The sequence below is a fragment of the Phaethon aethereus genome, assembly GCF_964289735.1.
Source record: "Phaethon aethereus genome assembly, chromosome: Z".
Lineage (NCBI taxonomy): Eukaryota > Metazoa > Chordata > Aves > Phaethontiformes > Phaethontidae > Phaethon > Phaethon aethereus.
The window spans coordinates 89,546,463-89,572,404 of NC_138577.1; the positions used below are offsets into that span (position 1 = coordinate 89,546,463).

The 25,942-nt window shown below is 53.0% G+C and overlaps 1 protein-coding gene across 1 annotated transcript; it reads left to right on the top strand.

The window, feature by feature from the left end:
• Positions 1-1,566: 1,566 nt before the first annotated feature.
• On the top strand, positions 1,567-19,992 carry FBXO10 (F-box protein 10; the record flags this gene model as incomplete). Its single annotated transcript, XM_082013280.1, has 9 exons — positions 1,567-2,151; positions 5,374-6,222; positions 8,602-8,751; positions 10,201-10,337; positions 13,908-13,978; positions 14,567-14,719; positions 16,224-16,499; positions 16,809-17,119; positions 19,704-19,992. 9 exons carry the CDS (start codon positions 1,567-1,569, stop codon positions 19,887-19,889), a joined length of 2,718 nt encoding a protein of 905 aa, XP_081869406.1. The 3' UTR covers positions 19,890-19,992.
• Between the last annotated feature and the right edge of the window lie 5,950 nt (positions 19,993-25,942).

The window sequence follows — 25,942 nt, forward strand, 5'->3', positions numbered from 1 at the left end:
CACCAGGTGGGGGGCCAGCGTGGGAAGCAGCGGCTGAAGGCCTGCCATGAAGGAGAGTCATCATGTCATCGGCAGACACTGTTACTCAGGGCGGGACGTGGGGAATGATGCTGGGCAGGTGGTGGCCCAAGCTGGAGCAGAGTGGCATGGTCTTGCATGCCCTCAGCAGCAATGGCCTCATGCCAGGTTGGGATTGGGTGTCTGGGGTCTGTTATGAGCCATGCCCGCTTCGCTGGTGGTGCATTGCCAGCAGTCATGAATGTTTTCTTCTTCTCAATCCCTCTCCTGCTTGGAGGGTCCAGCTGGTGTCTCCAGACACTGGACCGCAGGGTGAACTCAGCCTCTGGAGAAAGTTTCGCACCTTTCCTAAGCAGCCCTGTGTCCTAGACAGGACTGTCAGGCAAGGGTTGGGGGCTGTCAGGCCTCTCTCCCCTGCAGTGCGGTCCTGTGAGCCCCTCTACCACCAGCAGCAGCCAGGCAGGTCTCGTGGGCTGCGCCACCCCCTTCCCACAGTGCGACCCGGCTGAACTCTTCACGGCTCTGCGCTGTGCAGCATGTGCTCCCAGCCATGCCTTTCACTCACCAGAGGTGCGTTCAGCCTCACACCTGCACCACCTCGGCAGCCCCGTGTTCCCAGGGCCTTGCTTTGTGCCACCAGCTGGGAGCTGCGGCTCTGAGACGTCTCTCCCAGGGAGGCAGAAGCAGGGGCTGGGACCCTTCGCCAGCCCCTCGAAAGAGGCCCGCATGGTGCTGAGCAGTTGCCTTCGGCTCTGCCAAGAGATGTGCTCTCCTGGGAGGCTTTGGCCTCACCGTTGCCTGGCTGCAAGCCATGATTTGTCCGGAGCCGTGCTGCAGCCTGCCACCCCGGCAGCACATTCCTGGTGCTGCGGTTGCCACTTGTAGCTTCCCACCCCTTCTGCCTCCCCGAGTGCAGCGGGAGTCCTGTTGGGGCCTGGAGGGTAGGGCCATTGCCTCCCCCTCTGCCACTGCCTTGCCCAGCAGTCTCGGTGCAGCGGCAGAGGGAAGCATCATGCCTGCTGGGGCAGCTAGCGAGGCCTGCTGAGGGCCGGCTGTACGCCGAGGACTGACAGAGTGTGGTGTGGGAAGCTGCGGCCGGGGACACGACAATGCCAGAGCCTGCCAGGGGCGGACGGATGTGCTTGTTTGTGCACAGTCTTTGAGCCCCAGGACTAAGCAACAAAGTTTTAACCACCCTGGAAGAGAAGAGACCTCAGAACAGGTTGTTTGGGCATTGCTGGCCGGTGAGTGGGGCCAGCAGGAGAGGGGGGGAGTGGAGGAAGCGGGAAGGCCTGGGGGCAATGGTGGAGGGAGCATGCTGTAGGACGAGTGCTGAGCACCGCTTGGTCAGAGCCTGTGTCTGCCTGAGATGTGCTGGCCTGCTGCTCTGGCCTGCCTCTGCTCTGTCCCCGGACAGGTATGTCTGGTGGGACCTGCATGCCCCTGTTCACACGGGGTCCTTGTCCTGGCTGAGCCTTGTGCTCCCCTGCGTGTCCCGCAGGCTCTCAGGGCTCACTGCTGACTGTGTCCCGTCCTTCACAGGTGCTGATGGAGGTCAGCGGCCTGCCGGTGGAGCTGTGGCAGCTGATCTTATCCTACCTGCGCCTCCCTGACCTGGGCCGCTGCAGCTTGGTCTGCAGGGCCTGGTATGAGCTCATCCTCAGCCTGGACAAAACGCGCTGGCGGCAGCTCTGCCTGGGCTGCCTCGAGCACAGACACCCCAACTGGCCCAACCAGCCTGGTGTGGAGCCGCGATCCTGGAGAGAGGCCTTTAAACAGCACTACCTGGCCTCCAAAACCTGGACCAAAAACACGCAGAACCTGGAGTCCTCCAACTGCCTCTCCCTTTTCAGGAGGAGAAAAGGCCGACGTCGGCTCTGTGTCGGCACAGGGGGTGAGTTTGGTAGCCTCCGGGCCGCCCTGGCTGCCGCCAGCCCCTACGACCGCCTTGTGCTGCTACCTGGCGTGCATGAGGAGGAGGGTGAGGTGCTGCTGAAGGTGCCTGTGGAGGTTGTGGGGCAGGGCAAGCTGGGGGACGTGGCGCTGCTGGCAAGCATTGACCAGCACTGCCCCACCGCCCGCCTCTGCAACATGGTCTTCCTGCCAGCCCGCTTCACCTCGGTGCTCTACAAGGTGAGGCTTGGTGGAGCAGGGGTGGTGGGGGTGGTGAGACCACCAAGGCGTCACAACCGAGGGGGTTCCTTGGTCTGCGGGTGTCTGGACAGTGCAACTGGGGGTTTGTGGGACTCCCTAATGCATGGGGGGCTTGGGGGCTTTGTCCTCTGACTGTCTCTTCTTCATTACGGATTGCCACAAATGCCACACAAATTGCCACTAGCAAGTCTGCCTTTGATTAATAATGCAAATATATATATATCATTAAACCATGACAGTCCTTTTTGGCGCCCAACATGGGGCTCAGACCCACAATGCTGAGATTAAGGGTCTCATGGTCTACCAGCGGGGCTAGCCTGAGTGCTGCCCCAGTAAGGACTGTTGTAGTTTAACTTGGCGAGTAACTAAAAGAACCACACAGCCATTTACTCAGCCCCGACCTCCCTAGTGGGGTCGGGGAGAGAATTCAAAAAAAGGTGGAACTCGGGGGTTGAGATAAAGACAGTTTAACAGGACAGGAAAAAAAATACAATAATGATAATAAAAACTATAAAAGAATATACAAAACAAGTGATGCACGGCACAGTTTTTCACCGCACGCTGACTGATGCCCAGCCAGTTCCCGAGCAGTGGCCCTTCCCAGCCAACTCCCCCAGTTTACATACCACGCATGACGTCATATGGTCTGGAATATCCCTGTGGCCAGCCTGGGTCAGCTGTCCTGGCTGTGCCCCCTCCCAGCTTCCCATGCACCGCCAGCCTCCTCGCTGGCCGGCCAGCATGAGAAGCTGAACTATCCTTGACTGCTTAGCAACAACTAAAAATATGAGTATGTTATCAACATTATTTTCATCCCAGATCCAAAACACAGCACTATGGTAGCTATCAGGAAGAAAATTAACTCTATCCCAGCCAAAACCAGGACAACCTGGAACAGCCAATGGATGATATTTTTGTTCTTTCAGATAATTTTTTTTTTCTAGACTCTTTCCACTTTTCCAGATGATAAATTGACATTACAATCCCTTGTTTTTTGCACTTATAGGTGGTATCTCAGGATGTCTCTGGCTTCTTAGCATCCAGCTGTACCTCAGAGATGCAGCTGTGCTTCTCAGGGATGTTTCTGGCTCCCAACTCCCAGGCTGGCAGGCATTTTCCTTTGTTCAGTGATTTTTCCCCTTCTTACCAGCTGCCTTTCCAACTGCCCACATGGTCAGCATAAGCCATCTGAGAGGCTGGGCATGCAAGAGGCACCCCTGGGAGCTGGCACTCCCTGTGGTGTGCCCTGCACCAGTCCTGCTGTCCCCAAAACTGGTTGCTGCTGATGTGCACTCTGCCCTCAGCCTCAGCTGGGACCCCTCAGCCAGGATGCCCAGGGTCTTCTCACAACCTAAGCCAGGACCTGGGATCACAGGCCCAGCCCTGCTGCCATGGTCCACCCTGACAACACTTTGGTCCCCATGGACAGCCACTGGCTGGTCTAGAGTGGGATGTGCCCAGTGTGAGTGCTGTGCCTGTGGGCTGTGCCTCCAAAAATGAGACCTTCCTTGTGATGACTCAGTCCATCATTAGTTATAATTTACAGTTTTATTTTCTTTTCACCATTTTATTATGTGACATATTTAACTTAATCGGTCTGAAAGTCCCCCGGAGAAAGATAATGCACTGGCACGCAGTGGGAAAACTGAGTTGCAAATCTGCTGAAAAAGTCCCTGTTTGTCTGTGACCACATGCTGAGTTGCCGAAGTGGACACGTGGTGTCTCACAGCGATGTCTTCTGCCTTTGGCTAGTCAGTGTGGCTGCGTTTGAGGCTGTCACTCTCATGTCCATGCACAGCACGGTGATGGTAACAGCCCTTCAGCTGCTGTCAGTGGAACGAGTGTTTCCTCCCAAATCTGTCAATGAAAGACAAGTTGAAAAAAGCAAATTATGCCAATCCTACTGGCAGTCATTAAAACCCTGCAAGCTGCAATTTCAGAAGGGCTTTCACCAGAAGCCTTTCAGAATCTGATTGGATTGTGTCCCTTTTAATTAGCTTTGTTTCAATTTATAAAAAGGGAAGGTACAGTTCAGTCTGGAGCAGGCTGGTGGTCTGAAGGGATTTCTGTGTGGTTGTCTTTGGGTAAAAAGAAATGCGTTTCAAAACCTGTTTGCAGTATGACCACTTCTGAGAGCACTGAAGGCTGAAAACAAATGCTAGGATAGTGTGTTGGCTGCAGACTCCAGAAACCACTGTGAAATTGCCCAAGCTCATCTGTCACAAGCTATTAATCTGTTTTTAATATAGTGCACTAGGCAATCGAGGGATAACCTGGAAGAGAAAGTAACAATTTAGGAGATTCCTAGTCAAATTAGGAGCACAGTGAAATTCTAAGCAAAGACTCAGCTTTTCTGACCTGGCCCCTCTGTACCTTGTTGCATTTCTGTTGGCCTTTTCTGTAGATTACCAGAGATGCCCTGCCGGTGCAGGAGAGAGATACTTAGCCGCGCACAGTCACCCTGGTGGTTTGCCAACACCCATCAGTTGCTACGTGCATTGCCTAGCAAAGCAGGAAGGCCATGGTAGGGATGGCTCACAACTCTGGAAGTACCAGCAAGTCAGATGGGAAACCATAGCCAGGGAACAAGGCATTGAAGATGTCTCCTCTTCTTCAGTGTCACAACATAATGCCCATGCAGGAGTATGGCACAAATTTTTACCTGTTTTGCTTTGCACTTGATGAATCATGTGTGCAGCATTCTTCTACCAAGTGCACTAACAGCTCCAGGGACAATGGTATCTCTCCACGCCAGCCAGGCGATGTTTGATGTTGTCTTACCTGCTGCTTCACCCAGTAAACCCCTGAGCCCATTAACGATGCCAGCTGGCAAATACACATCTCTCAAGGTTGCAAACCCTTCTGTGTAGGCAGCGTTGCTAAGCTTTAGTGATCTTGGCACATCTAGGCCCTGTCTGCTGCCGCACGTGACTGCTGGGCCTTGCTGAGACTGCAAAGCCATGTCTTAGCCAGGAAGTTAAGGAAATGTTGCCAGCAAGGAAGAAAGGCAGTAGGTGTCAGACACTTGTTAACTCAGCTTGCAGCACCGCATCGCTGTCTGTGTGAGCTTGTGTCTGTGACACCTGAAAGCATATTGTATTTATGAGAGTGAGCTTCTTTGCTGGGGAAGGACTTCATGTTATGTCCAGGACTGCTTTTTCTTGCTTTGTGCAGTGATGTCACCTTGTGCTTACTCTCCAGACAACCTCAGGCTACGTCCAGTTCGACAACTGCAGCTTCGAAAGTGGACAGCTGCAGATCCATGCGCCAGGGACGTGCCAAGTGAAGTTCTGCACCTTCAGCCAGTCCAGCATCCACCTCCACAGCGTGGCCCTCTGTGTCCTGGCGAACTGTGAGTTCACTGGCAGTGAGAACGCCTCTGTAACTGTGGAGGGCTGCCCAAGCTCTGACCGTAACTGGGCCTGCAAGCACCTGGCAGTGCTGGCCAAGTCCTGTGCAGTGTCCATGCAGGAGCCCGACCCAGCTGGCTGCCCCGTGGCGAAGCAGGATGGCTGGGGGGAATTGCTGCTGGGGCCAGTGAGAACATGCAAAATTGTTGTTGAGGAAGAACGAAGCAGCTTCCTCTCTGCTGGAGGTGCTCAAGGCTTTCTTAGCTCAGCCCAGGAGGACACTGAATTCGGAGAGAACCTGCAGGCAGCAAAGGAGGAGGAGTACCCAGCCCTTGACTCAAACTCCAGTGACAGTAACTTAGGCAGTGACGATGAAGAGGATGCTCAGGCTGCGTACAAACTGCCCTACCGAGCCCACAGCCTGAGTCATATGCTTGCCGACGTTACACACAGCAGGCTTCAAAGCAATAGACTGCACACGCTTCAGAGGGACCTTAAGCTGAAGTCTCTGCAGCAGGAGCTGCAGCAGGACAAGGAGGCCCAGTCTTTGGCCAACTCTCTGCAAGGCTGCATCATCCGACAGTGCCTTTTCAGGGATGGGAAGGGCGGAATATTCATTTATTCACGAGGGCAAGCAAAACTGGAAGGAAGCATCTTCAGGGATTTGACCTATGCAGTGCGCTGCATACAAAACAGTAAGGTGCTGTGAAGACTGATGTGAGCCCTCTTCCCTCTCCCTCCTGCTCCACCAGCTCCTTTCCTATGTGTAACTTGGGTTAACCAGCCCAAATGAAAGGCAGGTCACTCGCAGCTCCCTGCTTTCTGCATGCAGTAATGTCGTAATTGCAATTGGAGGTGTTAACTTGGTGGCATTTTGGGTTCATGTAGTCAGGCCTGCTGTGAATTAAACTCTCACCCTGTAAAAATGCTGCTGCCTATCATCACCTTTGCTGCTCCCAGCACAGCCCATACTACAAATGGAGGGACTTGGGGACTGTGGTGTCAACCCCTGGTCTTGCCCCTCGCCATGGCCAGTCCTGGCTGCTTCAGGAGAGCCTGTGGGGGTGGGTGCCTGCCGGAGGCAGGGGATGTAAGGAGGGATTTTGGCCAGGCACATGTGCTGGAGGCAGAACGGAGGTTTTCCCTCAGCACAGCATCATCTAACCCTGCGCTTGTGTGGAGCTCTCTACCTCTGTGCCTCTGCTTCTCTTCAGACAGGATGGTGGCAATGAGGACTGGGGGAGAATCACACTGCCAAAATCCCCAGTGCTGGCAGTGGTGGGGGGGCTTGGGAGGCTCCTTTCGCACCACCTGCCCTGAGTAAGACCATCCCCACTGCTTGGTTGGGGCAGCCCAGTATTTGGGCCCATTTTTCCATCTATCACTTTAAAATAAAAGTTTTGTGCAGGGAGAAGAAGGGGAAAGTTTTTCTGCCCAGTTCTGGGAAAGGGCTTTGCTGTGATGATGCTGCTAGCTCCCCATCTGCAGTCCCTGCAGAAAGACTGCAGAATGCTGTTGCTTGTGCCTTGCACTTTGGGATTACTGCAGAAATGCAAGTGATACCAGTGGTGCCCTCCTGAAGGCTGCCTTACGGATGCAGAGTGGTGGCAGGAGGGAGCAGAGGCACCTCACACAGCTCCGCCATGCTGCTCAGCCCCTCTGAGCTGCTTGGGGGCTGTTTTCGCAGGAGTTAGGCTAGCAACAAATCCATGTCCAGCGCTTTGGACGGCATTCTGGTTTTCCTCCTTTTAGTTTGCTTCCAGTTCGCTCAGAAGCCTGGTCTTAACTGTTAGCAAATGGGAGGGAGATGAGGCCAGCCCAGCTGCTGCTCTCAGTGAAAATTTGCTCCGCTAGGAGTTAGCCCAGAGGCTTTTGTCTAGAGGTGGGTGTCAGAGCATCAGGCAGTAGGAGACAGTGGAATGCTTGACTGTGAGAAGGGGGCAAGGTGCAACGTGGAGTGGGAGTGCGGCGCAGCTGGCACGGGCTCGGTGTCCTTGCACAGCCAGGACCCTCCGGCACAGGACAGGCCTGGACCACGGTCTGGTGTGTGGGCCCTGCTGGAGTGAGTGCCTGCGTTTCTCGCTTCCTGTTAGCTCCCTCCTGACTGATGAAGCCAGGCAGCTGTGAAGCCCTGCTGAGCTCCACATTTAGTTGAGAGATTCAATGAAGCACCTTTCTGGAATGAGCAAATAAAAGGAAGTATAATTTAATTATCTTCTGATCTGTTTTGCTCTTGACATGGGATATGCAAAGGCAATTCTATTTCTTAGCACTCATAAGGTGTATTCAAGGCATGATTTTGCTTGGCTGGAAAACATTATGGAAAACGTATTGCTGCTGCATAAATATTTAACTACTTATTTGCTTAGAGAAAACTAGGTTGTCATGAGTGGTGTCAGTGATTTCAGTTTGCTGGCTGGGCCATTTTTCCCCCAAGATGGCAGGATCTTTGGAGGCCAAGGCAATGGACAGGTCATGTGCTGAGCAAGTGTGCTGTAGCGCAGTGGCCCAGTCAGTTTCTTGGGAGGCTCGGCAGCATTTGATGTGTCACCTCTGAGCAGCTCCGTGCAGCAGAGAGGAGGCAACCTGTGGCCACCTGTGTACGGAGAGGATGCCAATACAAATGGGGACTGCCCAAGTGGGGAGGGGGCAGGTCAGTTGCACCACCAGCAGTGTGGAGATGGAATGGGAATGGTCGCTTCCTGTTGCTGGTGGTATGCAAGTGCAATGCAGTGAATTAAGGCACTGGGCACACCTGAATGTGGGCTTTGTCAAGTGGAGAGAGATGTCAGGCCAAGACGGTATCTTTGCTTTGGCTGTGCAGCACCAAGCACTGCAGGTCCCCATCCCCAAGCAGACCCATGCTAGTAGGTAGTGTCCAACAGGCTTAACCGTAGCACTTGTCCACATGCACTGATCTTTCTTGCAGCTGGCCTGTGTGCCTGGCACAGCCTGGCTTGCAGGAGAGGCAGAGAGGTAGATGCACAGAGGCTGCAGAAGGGAGAGCTACAGCTTTTGGTCATATCGTCTTCCTCATCCTTCTAACTACAACAACAGGTGCTTCTCCTCTTCCCTGCAGGTTATTATGCTGAGGAATGACATCCACCATTGCAAAACATCAGGGATATTCCTGCGCCTGTCGGCAGGAGGCCTAATTGCAGACAACAACATCCATTCAAACTGTGAGGCTGGAGTGGACATTCGTAAAGGAGCCAACCCCCTTGTTCTGGTATGTACCCCCCAAGCTGTGCTGGGGGCCAGTGTGCTCTTTCTTTCACATGCTGTTTCGCTCCGAGGGACAGCAGGGATCCATCTCCTAGTATAGAAAACACTGACCTTTCTGTTAGCTTTGCCCTTCAGCCTGTTTCTTAGGTTTTTGTTGATGAATTAGACTACATCTAACCCCAAGGGCAAGGCACAGTGAAGTGCTGCCTGGTGGTACATGCATGGTCTCCTGATCTATTTGCCAGTATGTGACTTTAAATTGCTGCACGTAGAGGGCAGGCCAGGGGGATGTTCCTGTATCAAATAAACACCCCTGTGTAAGGAGTGAAGTCATGCAAGCAAGGTAGTAAATCGTCACGGTACTGTAAATTGTTTCTCCCACACTGGGAATTGCGTTGTCTACCCTGGGAGCTGGTGGAGCGTCTCAGCTTTCTGCTCAGCCTTAGGAAGGAGGGGAGCAGCATCCCATTCCCCAGTGGCATGGCTTTTTCTCTGAATCGGTAGTGTCTCCTGCCGTTCGGTGGGTGACCTTGTCCCTGTTTACTGAACGCTGTAGCTGTACTCATCCTTGAAGGAACTGGGGCCTCACCGTGCAGGGGGAGGCAGAGAGGTAGTTACAAACTACCATCCAGGTGCCCCTGTGGCTGCATCGAGCTCTGCGTGTGAGCTCTGCACAGGAGATGGGGCCGGCAGAGCTGGGGCCCAGTGGAGGAGGAGGTGGCAGCTCAGCCACGGAGCCGCAGGCAGTGTCTGGCCTCAGTTGCAACTTTGAGCTGCTGTTTGTTACTTTGCCTGGTTTGGCGATTCCTACCCTACCACTCTGCAAGATACTGGTCTGGGACTGCTGTCCTGTGTAGGGGGTCTCAGTGTACTCCTGGCCTCACGGAGGATGCTGGCCCGTGTCGTGGAGAGAAGCAGCCACGCGGCTGTTGACAGTGGTCATGCAGGCTGTGCAAAGTGCCACCTAGCAGCTTGAGAAAAGCCACCGCACTGTAGCGCTGAGCCCCTTGCTTGAACTCCTGCCTCCAGCTCCTGTGGGGTGCTATGGAGGGCCTTTTCCTCTTGGTGGCCGTAAGAAGGTGCTGGACTTGCAGCCCCATCTGCCCTGCCCAGTGTCAGACAGGCCGTGGGGCACGAAGCATCACCAGCTCCAGAACAGCCCTTGGAAATGGCAGCAGGAGCTGCTGGAAGAAGAAGAGGCTGCAGGCATGATGGGAAGGGAAATTTGGTATTGTGTACTAGAACCCCAAAGAAGGGTACAAGTTAAGTGTGCTTTGACCATTTGAGAGTGATTTCTTGGCAGCTGGATTAATTGCCCTTCTGCCCTTCTCCTCATCAGGGTTGGGAGCTGTTGCTTTTCTCTGTGGTTGCTGTCTTCTCTTGCTCACTTTCCTGAGTGACCTTCCTTCCTTTTGCTTTTATTCTCTCTACATGTGCAAAAATAAAACCATAGTGCAATAAGATACACAGTGGCCTTCGCTCAGGCATTGTCGTCGTTGGCAACGGAAAAGGCATCATCCGTAGCAATCAGATCTATGGGAATAAAGAAGCTGGCATTTATATTCTGTATAATGGAAACCCTGCTGTGAGGTATGTTAGCTAGCACTGACTTCTCTCTCTCCTCCTTCCTCCGTTAAGAATTATTCCTTCCACTGTTTCTATCCCCACCATAGAGCAGAAACAGGCACTAGTGCCTTTCTGTGACTTCCCTCTATCTTCTTGCTGTACCCACGTCTTTGCCAAGTGCCAGTCCTGGGTTTTCCCCCTGGATCTGAGGAGGACAGAGGCTGTGTTCAAGACGAACAACTCACACATGTCATGGTGCTTTTTGCAGGAAAGGGAGTAATGGACCTCAGCACTCCAGTCATTGTTACTTCAATTCAATACTTCAACCTTTCTGCTTTAAACACCTGGAACTACTGACTTGTGTGTGTTTAATACCATGTGGGTTATATGTTAGTATTGGTGTCTGGCAGGTCAATGCCACCAGCTTTACTTGGTGGTATCAACTGGTAGCAATGAACCCAGAAATGAGTTAGCAGCTGGAGCACGGTATTTATTGCAGATGTGAGGGGCATCTCATCTGTACTGCCACCCCTTCCTGCCTCTCGCCATGGCTGTGAGTCATGAGGAACAGGCATGTGGCAACTCACTGTGATGCTGTAGAGCAGGGTAGGGCACAAAGAGAAGGAAACAGTTGCCCTGGATCAGCCCCCTTAGCTAGGATGTGAGTATTCATGCTCGAAGTGTTGATAATTAACAGGGCTTCAGCCTCGAGTCCTGCAGTCCTAATGAAAGTGACTTCTTGCAGGTTCATGATCTGTGTGCAGACCTGGTGAGGTTTAGACAGATTGCCTGTATGGACACCTAAGAAGGGGTTACCAAGGCACTTAGTCTAGGCTGTGACCTGGAGAGAAGTCTGCACCAGACATACTGGCCCTGAAGACACAGGGGTCAGGGCTGGGCTTTCCAACAAGGGACTATGAAAGTGCTCTCTCAGAGAGGTACTGATTTCTGAGAAAAGCCATGTTGTAATGGCAGGGCCCAGCAGTACAGAGGAAACACACATCCCTACATGCTTCCTTGCAACATCATTTTCAACACCAGCTTGCACCTCATGACTGATGTATGACCATCCGTGCCTGCTGGCACATAGAAGATCATGGCGAGGAGGCAGGGAGGAAGCTCAGTGGGAAGAGACCTTTTTTCTCCTGACCAGCCACCTGTTTTGGAGGAGCTACCCTGCTCCACTCGTGCTTGCTGCTCTGTGCTGCCTTTCAGCTGCACTGGTTTGAGGTGGGCTCTGGCACTGGCCGAGGCTGTGTGCGCCAGTGCTGTCCCGGCGGTGCCACGTGCAGCTGTGTTGAGCATGGGGCTCAATGGGCACCGTTGGTACGGATGGGTCTCACCAACAGGATGGTGTGTGCAGCTGCAGGCAGGCGGGGCTGGCAGAAGGGGAGGTTCATGGTAGCAGTAATGTCCTTTGCTGGGTGCCTTTTTCACAGCTGGAAACAGATTAATGTTTTGCCTATCCCCAAGAGCTGCAAGCCCAGCTCCATCCCGTGTTGCTGCCTGCAGCAGGAAACCCCCCAGGTTTCAGTGGGGTGTTGCGAGGGGCTCCAGGCACAAAGCAGTGGGTTGTCCTTCTGAGAAGTCTGCCAGTGATGTGGGTGCCAACTACCATTTTTAAGCAGGTAACAGGCCCTTGGGTGTGTACATCTTTCAGTCAGAGGTATCCTCTGCAGCAGCTAAAAAGCTGTTTGGGTAAGACTGCGTCCCCTGCTGTGCTGAGGCTGGGAGGTGCCCAGTGTGATGGTGCCTCGTGGTGTGAGGCTACTGCCTGCTCCCCTAAGCTGGTGAGAGCACTGGAGGGCACTGCCCCACAGTGATGGGACTTCAGCAGCTGGGAGACCCTGCCTTCTGTTTCTGGAAGATGGCCTCTGCAATGGCTTCATCTTTCTCCTTACCCTGCAGCTGTTGGTGCAAGTGTGCATTTCAAATCCAGGTGCCTTGTGCGCTCGTCTCACCCGGTCCCTCTGTCTAGTGGCAGCTGCATGTGTCGCACCAGGCCCTGCAGCGCACCGGCAGCTTTCCGTTCTCTGGGCACCACTGAAGAGCTGTGTTGCTCTGGCAGGGTGGCAGGGGCTTCACTCAGCTGCTGGACCAAGCAGCCCTGCCGAGCAGACAACCACGAGTGGAGAGGCAGCTGCAGACAAGCAGAGACACCAGCTACCCTGCGAGGTGGGGTGGCCCCTGCTCTGCCTGCGCTTGTCCCTGGGAGCCAGGCAGCAGCGTGAAGCTCTGCACCCACCCCTCCACCCCCAGCCAGCGCTGGTGATCACGGTGCTGGTGATCGCATGTCACAGGTGCTGCTTCCCACCCTGGCTCCCTGCTGTAGAAGCTCCTCTGCTGCCTTTGCAGCCTGGCGGGAGTGGAGCCATCTCCAGTGAGAGCTCCTGGGTGGATGCTGGTGCAGAGTTGGCATCAGGCGCTGCACCTGGTGTTTTTAGTTCGTGATCAACCTGATTGCTCTTGCGCTCTGAACTTCATCAGCAGGCCAGAGCTTCAGGGTCCTGTGGTGGAAGAGGAGCTGGTGGTGGGCTCAGGGCTGGTGGGCTTCATTCCTCCTGACAGGTGGTAGGTGGGAGCCCGGGGGACAGCGGTGATGCCTCTACTCAGGCACCACGGGGCCCACACATGCTCTCCAGGCTGTCATTCCCAGTGTGCTGCTACCTCTGCTCCTGCCACCATGTTTAATGGTTCTTGCCATCGGCTGCAATAACCATCTGCCTGCTGGCTTCCTGGGCTCCTCTTGGAGCAGCAGTCCCATGGCTAATAAAGCCTCTTGCCTCCTTCCTGGGTTGGGGAGGACAGGGGAAAAGGGACTGAAGCCCTCACAGACTCCTCTGCGACTTCCATCGAGGTGAGCTCTGGCCACTATGTGGTGTGTCTCCTGCACTTTTCCACGGGGCACAGGAGTCTGCCGTCAGAGCACCCTGCTCCGCACCACCCAACAGGTTAAGGGGGCTGCGGGCAGCTGAGGCAGGGCACCTGACTTCCCTACAGGGTTTGCTGCTGCTGCTGGGAGAGTTGAGCATGCAAAGTGGTTTGCAGAGGAGCGAGTTTAATCCTAAGGAGAAGAGAAGTCCATCTCAGGGGTGGGGGTAGCTGTGGGTGGCAAGCAGCTAGCAGGATGGAGAATCCAGGGTGCAGGAGGCAGTGCTTGGTTCTCCCTGCCCATACGTTCCCTGTGACTGCAGCTGTGGCTGGCCACTCCTGGAGACAGAGCCCTGGCTGGGCAGACAGCTGGCCTGATGCAGTGACCGTCTGGATGTTCATGAGCACTTTCCACTCTTTGAATGCTCTTACTGACGTGTGTTTCTCTGCACCTCTTGTGCTTTCACCTCTCGAAAGTCGTTTGGCTGTCAGTGGCTCTGCGCTGGTTCGCATGTACCTTCCCCGCTGTGCTTCCTTACTGCTGCACTCAGCTGTGTGGCTGCCCTGTGTCCAGCTCTCACTGCTGGGCACAGGCAACAGGCTGTGATGGGTAGCCAGCCAGGGAGACTGGTACCTGTGCAGAGACCTGCTGCACTGGCATCAGTCCAAAGAATGAGCAGGCAACACTGCTGCTGATAACGTTCTTTTCTTCTCCTACCTCAGTGGGAACCATATTTTCCAGGGTCTGGCTGCTGGAATAGCAGTGAATGAGAATGGGAGAGGCCAAATCACAGGTATGAGAATGAAAATTGTGTCGTTATGCCCAGTTTGTCTCTCTCTTGAAGCTCCGTCTGTTTGATTGCAAAATTTATCTTGTTATGGCTCTTCAGTGACTTTAGCTGCAATAATCCCCTGATTTGCATTTTCTAGTTGGCATTTCTGCCCTTGATGGAAGGAGCATGTATTTCTGCAGTGTGTCCTCCGAGTTCCCTTCATCTCTGGCCCAGCTGGGACATGGAACTATGCTCCAGAGCAATCTGCCATGTGGGCTGCATTTTTTCCCTCTTATGCCATTCCAGTTGATAAGCTAAAGCTGTAAATAATGTTTTCCTGCTGATGTGGCACCTCTGAGTGGTTTTCCACTCTGCTCTACACCTCGGAGGGCAAGGGAGCTGGTGGTCACTGGAACTGCTAATAACCAGTGTCCTGTGCAGGAGAGCATTGCCAGTAGATTGGGGGATCGGGGAAGCTCCTGAGGCTTCGGCTCTGCTACAGGCAGTGTGAGCTTTTCGGTGGGGCCAGGTCTCAGCTTGCCAGGTCTCCTTGCTCTTTGATGGGCAGGAGGCTTGTGTCGTCACCTTGTCCTCCCTGCTTGGCCCTAGGGAACGTCATCTGTGAAAACCAGTGGGGCGGGGTGGACATCCGCCATGGGGGTGACCCTGTCCTCAGGAACAACCTCATCTCCTGTGGCTACTCAGATGGTGTGGTGGTGGGCGAGCATGGGAAGGGCCTCATTGAAGGAAACACCATCTACGGTAAGGAAGCAAGCTCAGGTGGAGAACAATTCTCACCTTCTCCCTCGTCCCCCCTTCCTCTCGGGCTTGCTGGGCCGCCCTCTGTTCACCTCCAGTGCGCTCCTGAGCTGTGGTGGGTGCCCCGGAAGGGGCTGGTGGAGAGTGCCCAGGAGGGCGCTGATGGTGGGAGCCCAGGAGGCTTGGCCGGTAACTGCACCATGCCCAGCCCAGCTCAAGCACTCCAGAGGTTGTGCAGCCAGTGCAGCCGGGCTGTGGCTCACAAGGGGCCCTCTCCCCACTAAGGAGACCACTGCTTGGTCTCTGCTGGAGGACAGGAGCTTCCCTCTCAGCCCTGAGAGAGAAGCCGGCCTTGCATCATTGCCCTCATGCAAGACAGGTTTGCAGGAGAGGATGCACGGCCCCCACGGGATGAGGTGAGCTGGGTCTGCTGCCCTGCACCCAGCTAACCCAGGGCCAGAGGAGTTTGGCAGGGTTTGTAATCTAACAACTCAGCTAATGTCTGACAGGGGGTAAACTCCCCAAATGGTTTTCTTAGGAAGCTGGAAATATCTTTTTTAAAGGGGTTTTAAAGCAGCTTGCAGAGAGACAAGTGCTGCAGAGAGCCCACTGCTGCCAGCGCGCAGGTCTGAGTCCTGGGAGGGGCTGTGCTCCTCTCTAGCCCTGTTTAGAAGAGAAATGAGATGTAGGCAGTCACGTAGCATGGTTTTGTGTGCATCTGGCTGGCTGGCTAGTAATGCTGGAGGCAGTGGTGGTCAGTAGTGTTGGCAGCCAGTATCAGCCCCTCGCAGCGAGGGTAAGGTACACAGGCAGGGAGTTCCCAGAGCTTTCTGGAACAGCAGTGGCCAGGGCAGGAGCAGGGTGGTCACAGGGCCCCGCCATCCTGGGGGTGGCAAAGCTGCAACTCAGCCTGCATTACACACTGGAGACACCTGAGCCATAATACACCTGGGACCCTGAGGCCAAGCCTCAGGGAAACCCAGCTTAGTGCTCCTGGAGCTGCTTGCTTCCTGGCCCCAGAGACTCCCGGTCCTGGAGGAGGAGAGACCAGGGCATGCCTGATCCTGGGAAGGGATGCTGGCAGCATATGGGCTTCCAGCACTGTGGCTGCCTGTCCGTGGCAAAGACATCTGCCCATGGAGCTGGTGTGCAGGGCTGTGCCTGGCCATCCTGCAGATCCTCAGCGTAGCAGGGGTTTACCTGCTGACTGCATGAGTTAAACCTTAAAGGGGACTCGAGCTGGGGTCAGAGCATGGACAGTGCCAGGAGAGGGCAGAGGTGAGGAAACGATGGCACCAAGCTCACAGACTTGAGTCAGCCCAGTGGGAGCAAGTCAGGGACAGGTTGCTGTGAGCCCCTAACATGTAGACTTAGCCTTCATGTGTGCTCAGAGAGGAAGATCACCTCTATCCCACTGCACTGCATGTGGACTGCCAGCCGCTTTGGGGCAGGGCTGGGGTTCTCCGAGCACTGCTGAGTCAGTGAGCTATGCTGCCCCATCCCGCAGGTAACAAGGGCTGTGGTGTGTGGATGATGTCCTCCAGCCTCCCGCACCTCATCAACAACCAGATCAACCACAACAGCATCTATGGGGTAGCAGTGTTCTGCCACAAGGATGGCGCTGGTGACTACCCTCCTGGCCAGGGGGGAAGCGAGAGCTTCCAGGATGAGAGGGAGGGTGGCGGTGGGGAGAACGACCCTGACAGCGAGGAGGAGTACCCAGCTACCCGGCATCCCATCAATGTGGCACTCGTGGAGTTAAACAGCATCAGCCACAATGGAGGTGAGCTTGGGGCCTGGGGCTCTTCCCAGGCTCAGGGAGAAGGGGTGGAATGCATACTGGTGTGTTGTCCTGGCCCACCAGCACTGGGGTCTGCCAGTGTCTTCCTCAGCTGCCCCCAGGCCAGGAGCACCCTGGAGAGATGGTGGGCCATGACCTGAGTTTGGGTGGGTTTTTGTTCTTAAGCTTCCAGTCAGAAAGTCATATTGTGACAGAAGAAATGGAGTAGCTTTTAGAAACAGAAATCTATTTGTGGTTATCATGACTGAGGCTGCAAGCTCTGAACCAATAACTCTTCTTTTTGGTTGGCAGCTGCTGGGTTGCATGTCAAGAGCAGCGAAGCGCTCAACATCATCGCCAATGTAATTCACGCCAATGGTGACAGCGGGGTGGCAGTACTGCAGAGCAGCCAGCTGACACGCATTGCAAACAACAGCATTTCCTGCAACAGCCAGGGAGGTGTGCTGGTCGAGGCCGAGTGCCAGGTGGAGCTGCGTGGCAATGGTATCTATGAGAACAGCAGCCATGGCATCATCTCTAAGGGAGAGGGCGTCATCGTGGAGAATGACATCATCGGCAACCACAGGTGTGGCCTTCAGCTGCTCCAGGCAGCAGACATGAAGGTGCGTCTTGCAGAGAGGTGAGGGGGCACGGACTTGCACATCCCTGCAGCCAGGGGCAAAGGTGAGACAGAGCCTACTGCTGCCACCCTGCCTCCTGGGTCAGGGAGAAGCCAGCAGGCCCCGGTTGGCAAGCCCTGGCATTGCCAGCAGGAGTAGCGGACAATCCCGATAGCATCCTTGACCCTGTGATTAGAGGGGGTGTGATTTTCAGGCTACATTAGAATTGTGTCCAGCCGACTGAGGGAAGTTGCCACCCATCTCCTCTGCTATCAGGAGGCTGCATCTGAAATGTAGTGTCCAGTTTGGGACCTCAGGGTCTTGACAGAGGTAGAGAAAACGGAGAGGGTCTAGTGCAAAGCTACCAGGATGGGCAAGTGCTGGGATACAACTGATGAGGCAGAGGGAGCTGGGCTTGGTTAGTCTGGCAAAGAGGAAGCCAAGGGGGATCTAAGAGCAGCCCACAGCTACCTGAACAGCAGTCAAAGCCAAGCCGTTCTTGGCAGTGCCAGACAATACAACAAAGGTCAACAGCACAACTTGCAGTGGTTCCTGGTCCTTGGGAGGTCCAGGTGGGAGACTGGTGGTCTCTTGCCTTGGAGGGTGGTGCAGCCCTGGGACAGGTGTCACAGGGTGGTGTGAGGTCACCGTCCTTGGCGGTTTCCAAGCCTTGGCAGGACAAAGCTAGGGCTGCCCAGATCTTGTACTGTAGACAGCCCTACTCCAGAGCTCCCTTCCACCAGCACTCCTTAACTCCAGGTTTTTCATGGTCAGTCACTGGGAATAGGCTGGAATTCCTATTGTCAGCAGAAATTGTTTAAGGGAAGATATAGGTGGGAATCGGGTAAGCATTTCTTTTTAATTTGGCCAGCAGTGCAAAACTACAGCGCACTGCTCAGAAGAAAGTGACATTTCTATCTGTCAAGAGAGGTTTAGAAGTGCTCTGTAGGGCCCAGAGGGACAAGGTGAGATCTTCCCTAGCCTCGGTATTGTTGGGTCCATGCTTATTATTGCTCACCTGCAACAGGAAAACACACATGTACCAGCAGAGCTGGCTGTCTTGCCTCAGAGCGCTCAGTACCCACAGTGACAGGAATGTGAAAAGAGGTCTATGAGCAGCAGCAGCTTTTCAGGTAGGCAAGCATGAGGGGGAACGGCTTGTGCAAGCTCATGCCATTGCTCAGTGACAAAGAAAAGGATAAATTTTGGAAGTCCAATCTCAAGGCTGTATCCTTTTTGACAGTGATTCACAGGTGGCTTGTCACATCTGTCTGATGTCTAAGCCTTGGTAAAGGACAGCTCAGTTGTCATTTCCCACATGTGGATTCATAGATGGCTTGTAGAAGAGACCTCTTTTCCCTCAGAGCGGCAAAGGGAATCCTGTGCATTTCAGTACAATGACATTCAACAAAGTCCATCTTCTCCCAGGCTTGTCCCCTGTATTTAAATGAGTGGCACAGTCAAGTGGGTGATTCTGTAGGCCTCTGTTGGAGCTTTGCAGGCTGTGTGAGCTGTGCTGAAGAACTGGGATAGCTGGTGTCTGAACTAGATTTTTTGGAAGTTAGATGCAGTGCTGCAGCACCTAGCCAGTTCCCAAGGCTAGTATCTGGCTCAAGGTTGCCTCCATTCTGTTCTTTGTTGAGGTGAAGCCATTGTGTATCAAAATGACAGATAAATCCAATTTAACTCATGGTGAAGGACCCCTAGAATGAGTATACAGAAAGCCCTGCCCAGACAAATGCTCTGCATGAGTCCTGCAGGGGCTGCAGACTCCTTTTGAAAACAATGCCCATAGCAAAACATTGTCCTCTGGACCAGAAGCTAAAAACTGCTGCATTTTCCATGGTCCCATGGAAACAGCTGTCCCAGCTGTTCAGTCTCTTGGAGCACACAGGCAGGATTCATGTTGCAGGGTTCATGTGAAGAGCAAAGCAGCTGGCACAGTCCTTGCTGAAGTACTGGTAATGTTGTGGTGCTGTTGTTTCTTGTCTGCCCACTGGCAGAACCCAGGAGGTGCCTGAGAGCAGGTGAGATGGTGTGTGGTGCTGAGCACTGGGGAGCAGTGCTGTGTAAGAAGCGTTGCAGCAGCTGTTGCTGTGGAGCCAAGGAGGAGAAGGGACTGAGCTGATCTTCCAGGTGATAGTACAGCGAGAGCTGTGGCCTTGTCTTTCATGGGAAGAGGAGACTCCTAAGTGCTCTTTCTTCATATATAAAGAAGTGACAGCCTGTCAGTACAGCCATTTGAAATCTGGAGGGCAACGAGCAATGGCAGGTTCATGTTCAGCAGCATCTGTGCTTGTGTTTCACCAGAGGGTTGGGTACCAGCTGCAGTGAAGCTTGGGGCATCTAGCATTGACAGCAACTGAGCTGCCAGCTGGGGCCACCAGTAACATGTGGAAGGCTTTGGGAAAGCTTGTGCGTGCACGGCTATGGCATGTCCAGTCTGAACCCTTGGTACGCTCTCAAACTGCCAGGGAGTGCTAGTAAGCCCGTGGAAGAGCTTCGGGGCTTGGTTTTGTGTTGATCAAAGAACTGTTTGAACAATGTCCTTCTGCTTGGGCCATCCTGTCTAAAGCTTATTTTGCAGGTGACCAAGAACAGGATCCAGTCCTTTCGGGACTATGGAATTGCTCTTTTTGATGAAGCCAAAGGCCTGGTGCAGGAAAACCTCGTTTTCCAAGGAAGACCCAAAAAATCCATTTTGCGACCAATGTCAAATGCAGAGGATTGCATCATCCAAAACAACATGCTTCTCACCTTCAAGAAAAGGTGAGGCCCCTGGCACCATGAGATGCAATTCTGAGCTTGGAGCCACTGTTGTGCTCCTGTGTTAGGTGAGCTCTGGAGGGGTATGCTTTGTAGCTCCTCTTCCCAGCTTCCCACACCTACTGACATACATGAGCCCCACGTACATGGTGAACCACTGCAGATGAGGACTGCAGATCAAGCAGAGCCAAGACGTTCATCATGGGATACCCTTAAAACCAAGTGAGGGGCTTGGATTATTCCTTGACAGGCCAGTATGGGTCTTCACGATGCCTCTGAGCATAGGGACATCTGATCTGTACCCTGGCCAGCTCATTCTCCTGCACAGTGCTGCCTTTGAACCTGGCTGCTGTGTTTGTGTACTGTACTGCTGTCCCTGCAGCACAGGCAGCACCGCACTGTTTGTACCCTGGCCCAAGAGTCGGAGGAAAGAGGAACGGCCAGAGGCACCCCCAGTCTGCACTGCATTTCTGTGCTGGTGAGGAGGAGGGTGGCTTCAGGCACCAGATTCCACCTCCAGGCTTTTGCTACCAGAGCAACATGAATGGTGAATGGGAAGATGGATCTTGGAGTGCTTGCTTTCCCCAGGTGTGGTTTAGCTGCCCTGGTATTTAGGCCAGTGTAAGTTAAGTGTCTTCTGATGGTTTTCAGAGGTACCGCTAGCTGCAGACCTCTAATAGGTATTTGCAAAGCTTTTCTTAGGTGCTGTCACCCAGATCTTAGTGACTTTCATCATTATAGGCCTTGTTCAAACCAGGTCACTCTAGACCAGAACTCTGCAGCAGATACCTGAGGAGGGAAAGCTGGAACTCTGTCACCCATACAAGGGCTGGGTATTCAGTGATTGTTCTTTTTAGCTAGAAATTTGACCTTGACTCTTCTCTCTGGGTCACAAATCTTGGTCCAGGAGGGACTTCCTGTGTAGAAGAGGACACAGTGAAACTGGAAGACATGCATTACTGGAGGGAGGTTAGGCCATGGGGTCTCCCAGGTTGATGATGCTCTCAGCTGGTCCTCCAGACTCCCATATCATGAAAGTCAAGTGCAGTAGGGAGGACTCTCACCTGCTCCTCCAGTGCCTTTAGCCCCCGTATTCCTCTATTAGGTTTTCAAATTGGGGCTTGTTTAAGCAATTCTTGGGAGGTCCCAACATTGACTCTCCCTCTGTAGGCTCTTGCCCCATCCCCCAGAGCTTTCAGTTACGTAGAAGCGTTGGCTATGAAATCACAGAAAGTAGTTTTTGTAGTAAAGCAAGATGTTCTGTCTTAATTCTCCAATTATTTCTGTCACACTTGGGTTTTGGAACAGACATTGCATGGTGAGCACTGCGCACCTGCCAGAACTGCTCTGCCCCTTTCCTCCTTGAAGGCTGAACCTCAAGGGAGCATTTCTAAGGCTGCTCTGCAAGTGCCGTTCCACCCCACTCACTGCTACATGTGGGGTGTCTCTCCTTTTCCCAGGTTTGATATGGAGTGCATGCTGATCAACCCCCCAGCACGGCCTCACATTGAAGGAGGTGCCCCAGGGTCCTGCACAGCAGCTGGTGGTCAAAGGGTTTCCAGCATAACCACCAGGGTGGATGGGGGCTGCCACAACCACGGGAGCATCTTCTGTACCATTCTTTGACCAAGGAGGAAGTTTTTTCACCGGTCTCTCCACCTGCCTTTTGTCCAGAGCTACTGCCAGGAAGCTCTCACAGCTCAGGGACGGGGAACCCCACTGGACTGTACTGCCTTTTTCATGAAGCATTTTGCAACCTCAGTGGCACCTCACTAAATAAAAAATAGCTGGAAAACGGATGTTAATTTTTTCCTCTTTGCCACTGAGATCACTGCTGGGGTAATTTACAAGCGAGCAGTTCCGTAGACGAAACGTGCTCCTGGCAGGACTACGAGTATGCCTGGCTGGGCCTCCCCAGCCTGAGCTCCTGATGAACCTCTCTTCCGCTGGGGCCTGCAGCATTATTTATTTGGGAATCACTTGCTTTGAAGCTGATTTGTCAATGACCCTCTGCATTTGTGCCTGAAGACTCAGAGGCTGACAACATGTCCTGTGTAGTCTTGCTCCGTTTCTGTTTATGCTGATCTGACCCAAAAGTGGCACACAGATCAATGCAGACATATGCACAACCATACGTATTTGCAGTGCTGGTCCCTCCAGCAAACAGGCTCAGATGTTGTCTGCCCACTACCTGTCCCTGGGTCCCAGTTTCTGGCACCAGGACTTATGAGCACCCAGAGGCTGCAGGCCCCCCTCAACAGAGAGGCAGACAGACAAAGTGCCTCGTCTCCTAAACCACTTCACCCACGCACTACCCATGCTGGTGTCCACACCAAAGGGAGAGCCCTTACTCCAGGAAGAGTTAGAAGCAGCGTTTGCTGAGCTGACAGGACAGACTGTGCTCATCAGGCACAGGCATGGCCAGGCCATCATCTGTCCTTGGCCACTGGCCACCAGCCTCCAGTTTACACATAGTGGGCCACTTTTTATCCCCTTATCGCTCTGGTTTCCCATGTTTGTTCTCCCCAAACTACCTTGATTCCCATGTTTCCCCACATTTGGTTCCTCCTCTGGTTATCCTGTAATAAGCCTTGTGCAATCCTGGAATGCTTTTCCCCAGCACCCTGTAGGGTCTTCTGTACCCCTGGCAGTGATTCCTGGGTCTGTGAGGTGCTCGGGAGAAGGTGGGTGTCCCCCAGCCCATGGGGGAGCTGGGCAGGGGCTCATGGCTCTGAGGGTGTCACTGGTGATCACGGGCTGTCTCGTGGGGCTTGGGGCTCTTGCTACAGGGAGATGGAGGCTTGCATGCCATAACCTTGCATGACCAGCTAGCGGTTTCTGCCTTGTCACCTCCCCGCCTGAAACTGGCAGTCAGTTCCTCTCTGGATTTTCTATGTCTCATTTACATAACAAGCTGTCCAGACAGGTTTCTCCTCTGATATGAGCTGGCATAACTGTGTTGCACAGTCTGATGATGTCACCTGCTGCTTCTCTGCAGACTGATGCTGTAAGAAGATCCAATCCACTTTTTTTTTTTCTTTTAAAAGTAAAGTACTACATTCTGTAATTTCAGGAAAACTGTCTGCCACAAATAAAATGCTGTATTTTAAAAGTTGTCTACATTTTAGTAACTGAGTTGCTTTCCAAAGGGAGTGAAGTTTTCCAGAGCAGCTTTTGGGGCAACCCTTTTGGAAGCGGCTCATCACATTGCAAGGCCATGGGGATGCAGCCCTGCCCACCTGGCAGGGACAGGCACTTGGCAAGCATACAGCGTGTGCCAAAGCCTGGAGGGTTTCATATGCTCAGGAGTAGGTTTAAAGCCAGAGATGAGGGACCACATAAGCTGGAAAATCTCTGCCCCTAGCTATATATACATTACTAGTGGGTGTACAGTCCAGAGTCATCTTGAACAACCACCAAAGGAAACCTCACTGCCTGTTTTATTTTGGTACTGTATAGTCAGTGAGTTGGTCAAAGGCCTGGTTTGCCTCAGGATAAAGGCAAAGCTGACCTAGCACAAGCCTTCAGAGACCAGTGCATCCAAAGCATAAACTGCTGGTTGCCATTCCATGGGCAGAGTGGGAGGAGACTGCACAGCACAAGGATAGCTGAGCAAAGGAGGGGGGTCTCTTGAGATAAGAATTGCTGAGCTGAAGTATACTTAGAGAAATAGGCAGATGAGACCCACTGGGGCATTGCAGGGCAGTCCCTGCCATGGTGGTGCCACTTGGGAGAAGACAAACTTCAGGGAAGGAAGGCTTGTAGCTCCTTGCTGAAATCCACCCTCCAGCTGATAACAGCATTGGTTTGCTTGACAGATGGTCCTGGAGCAGAGGTAAAGTCAAGCAGTAGAAGCAGCCAGCTGTGGTAGTGGGAGAGATGCCAACACATGCCTGTACAAGTCACTGGGTAAGCAGCAGGAGAGGAATGAATGCACAGGTTGGTAACAAGGATGGGTGTGTGGGAAGGATGCGAGAACCCTAATTCAGGCTGCAGGGAATGAACCTGAAGTCCCAGACTCCGAGTAGCTGTCTCTTGCAGTACTGCCAACCTCATGTACAAAGGCACAGAGTCACAGTCTTGATGTGCAGGGGGAGCATGACCTTGGGGAACCTTCAGAGATGGGAGAACTGGGAAAGGAATTGTGGGCTGTACGTGAGTCAGGACAGAGCCAGGCTGTTGTCACAGACAGAAAGATCCTGGTGGTGTGTTTAAAACTGGAAGCTGCCAGAAGGTTGGCATGCCAGCAGACGTACCTGGACATGTTCAGTACTATTCTGAAAATGCCTGTAGGGAAACAAATACCACAACTGCAATATCTGTGGAGGCTCAAGACTGTTCACAGCAGTGGTTACTGGCAGACAGAAGCTGGAGTGAGCTCCACTCGCACACACTTCTAAGCCAATGCTGAGAACCTCAGAAATAAGATGGGGAACCTGTAATGCCGGGGGCTGCCTGCAGTGGCCTAAACCCTGGGGTTTAGGAAAACCTCTCTCTCTTCAGGCACTTCCCAGAGTCTTCTGAATCCCATCAGCCAGACTCAAAAAACCACAACCAAACAATCAGAAAGCAGTGAGATTTGGGATCTTTACAATAGCTTTAATATCCCCTTCCTTCTGTGCTTTTTGCACTTTGGGGCAGCAAAATGTCCCATGGAGGATCCGCATGCCATCACGCATGCATACAGAAAATTGTTCTCTATTATTCACAAAATACATGCAATTTAAGTCACTTCACATTGCAGAGCAGGAGCAAGCAGTTAATTTCAATATATGGAGTAAGTCCTGGAAGAGGTGATGTGAAAGTATCTTTAAACTTTCAACAGGCTGAGCTGGAAGTACAGCATTCAAATATTGTTTACAATTGTTAATATTTATACTATCAGTCACTATGGAAAAATCCAAACGTTCATACTGACTTCATCTTCACAAGGGAAGCAAAAAATAAAGTTTGCTTTCCCAATTAATCTTTCAAGTTTGTGTTAAATATACTTGAGACCCTGACTGTACAGTACAGTTAGGACTATTCTGTCCTTGTGTGGAGACAATTCAGCGGGTACTCATTAATTAATTTTCCCTGGAACTCATTAATCATTAGATGTTTCATGTTCTTGTATTACAGTGGATAGGTTATAGAGCCTAACAGAAGCAGCATGGGGTGCTGCTGTTCTTCTGCAAACCCCTAATTCAAGTGCTCATTGTAACACAGTGGGTAACAGCTCCCAGCCACCCTGACCTGGCAGCTTGCTGAGGGCACAATCTGAAGCTCTTCTAGCTTTTTCACCACCTGAACATTGTGCAAAGCTCGTGCACATACTTGACCTGCACGGCCACTTCCTGGCACAGCACACACCTTGCATTTTGCTTTGTTCAAAGAGCTCATTTGTCTGCTTGTAAGAGCTCATCATTTCCAGAAAGGCAGCACTGTCAAAAGCGGAGTGCCTCCCTGCTGCTGCTGTGCCTGTCCTCCTGCTGCCTGTGCAGGAACCAGTTGTGAGACAGTATGCCAACACTGCCAAGAGAAGCTGACTCCAACTCAACACCGTCCTACAGAGCCCCACACTCTTAGGTGTGACAAAGAGCCTGCGCCCAGCCTATTTCATTGAACCTTTTATCTGGTAGCCAGACACCTTACCAAGAGGACTATAATGCTGTACTGGAGTCATCTTGGGGTGGTGACAGAGGAGCAGCAGGGAGAGCTTCTGGTCACCTTCAAACCAAGCAGCTGTGGAAGCCACCCTTCTCCCACGGGAACATGCTCCTACTTAGACAAGGACGACGATACAACCCGTTGTAGCTCTTGCCTCATCTTCTGTGCTGGCTCAGGCATGCCGATGCTGCCTGACTACAGCATGCACTTGCTAAGGCAGCAGCTGTGGGCAGGTGTGTTTTCACAGCACGGGTTCAGAGCTGTTTGGTGGCAGTCCAAGGAAAGCTACTGCTGTGGCTCTCATGCTCCCAGCTGGCCTGTCTGGGTGGCACAGTGCTCTGGCGAGGGTTAGCATTCTCCAACCTGCAGCTGCCAGTCAGTCTGTATACAGAGGGGTTAAAAGGTGGAATT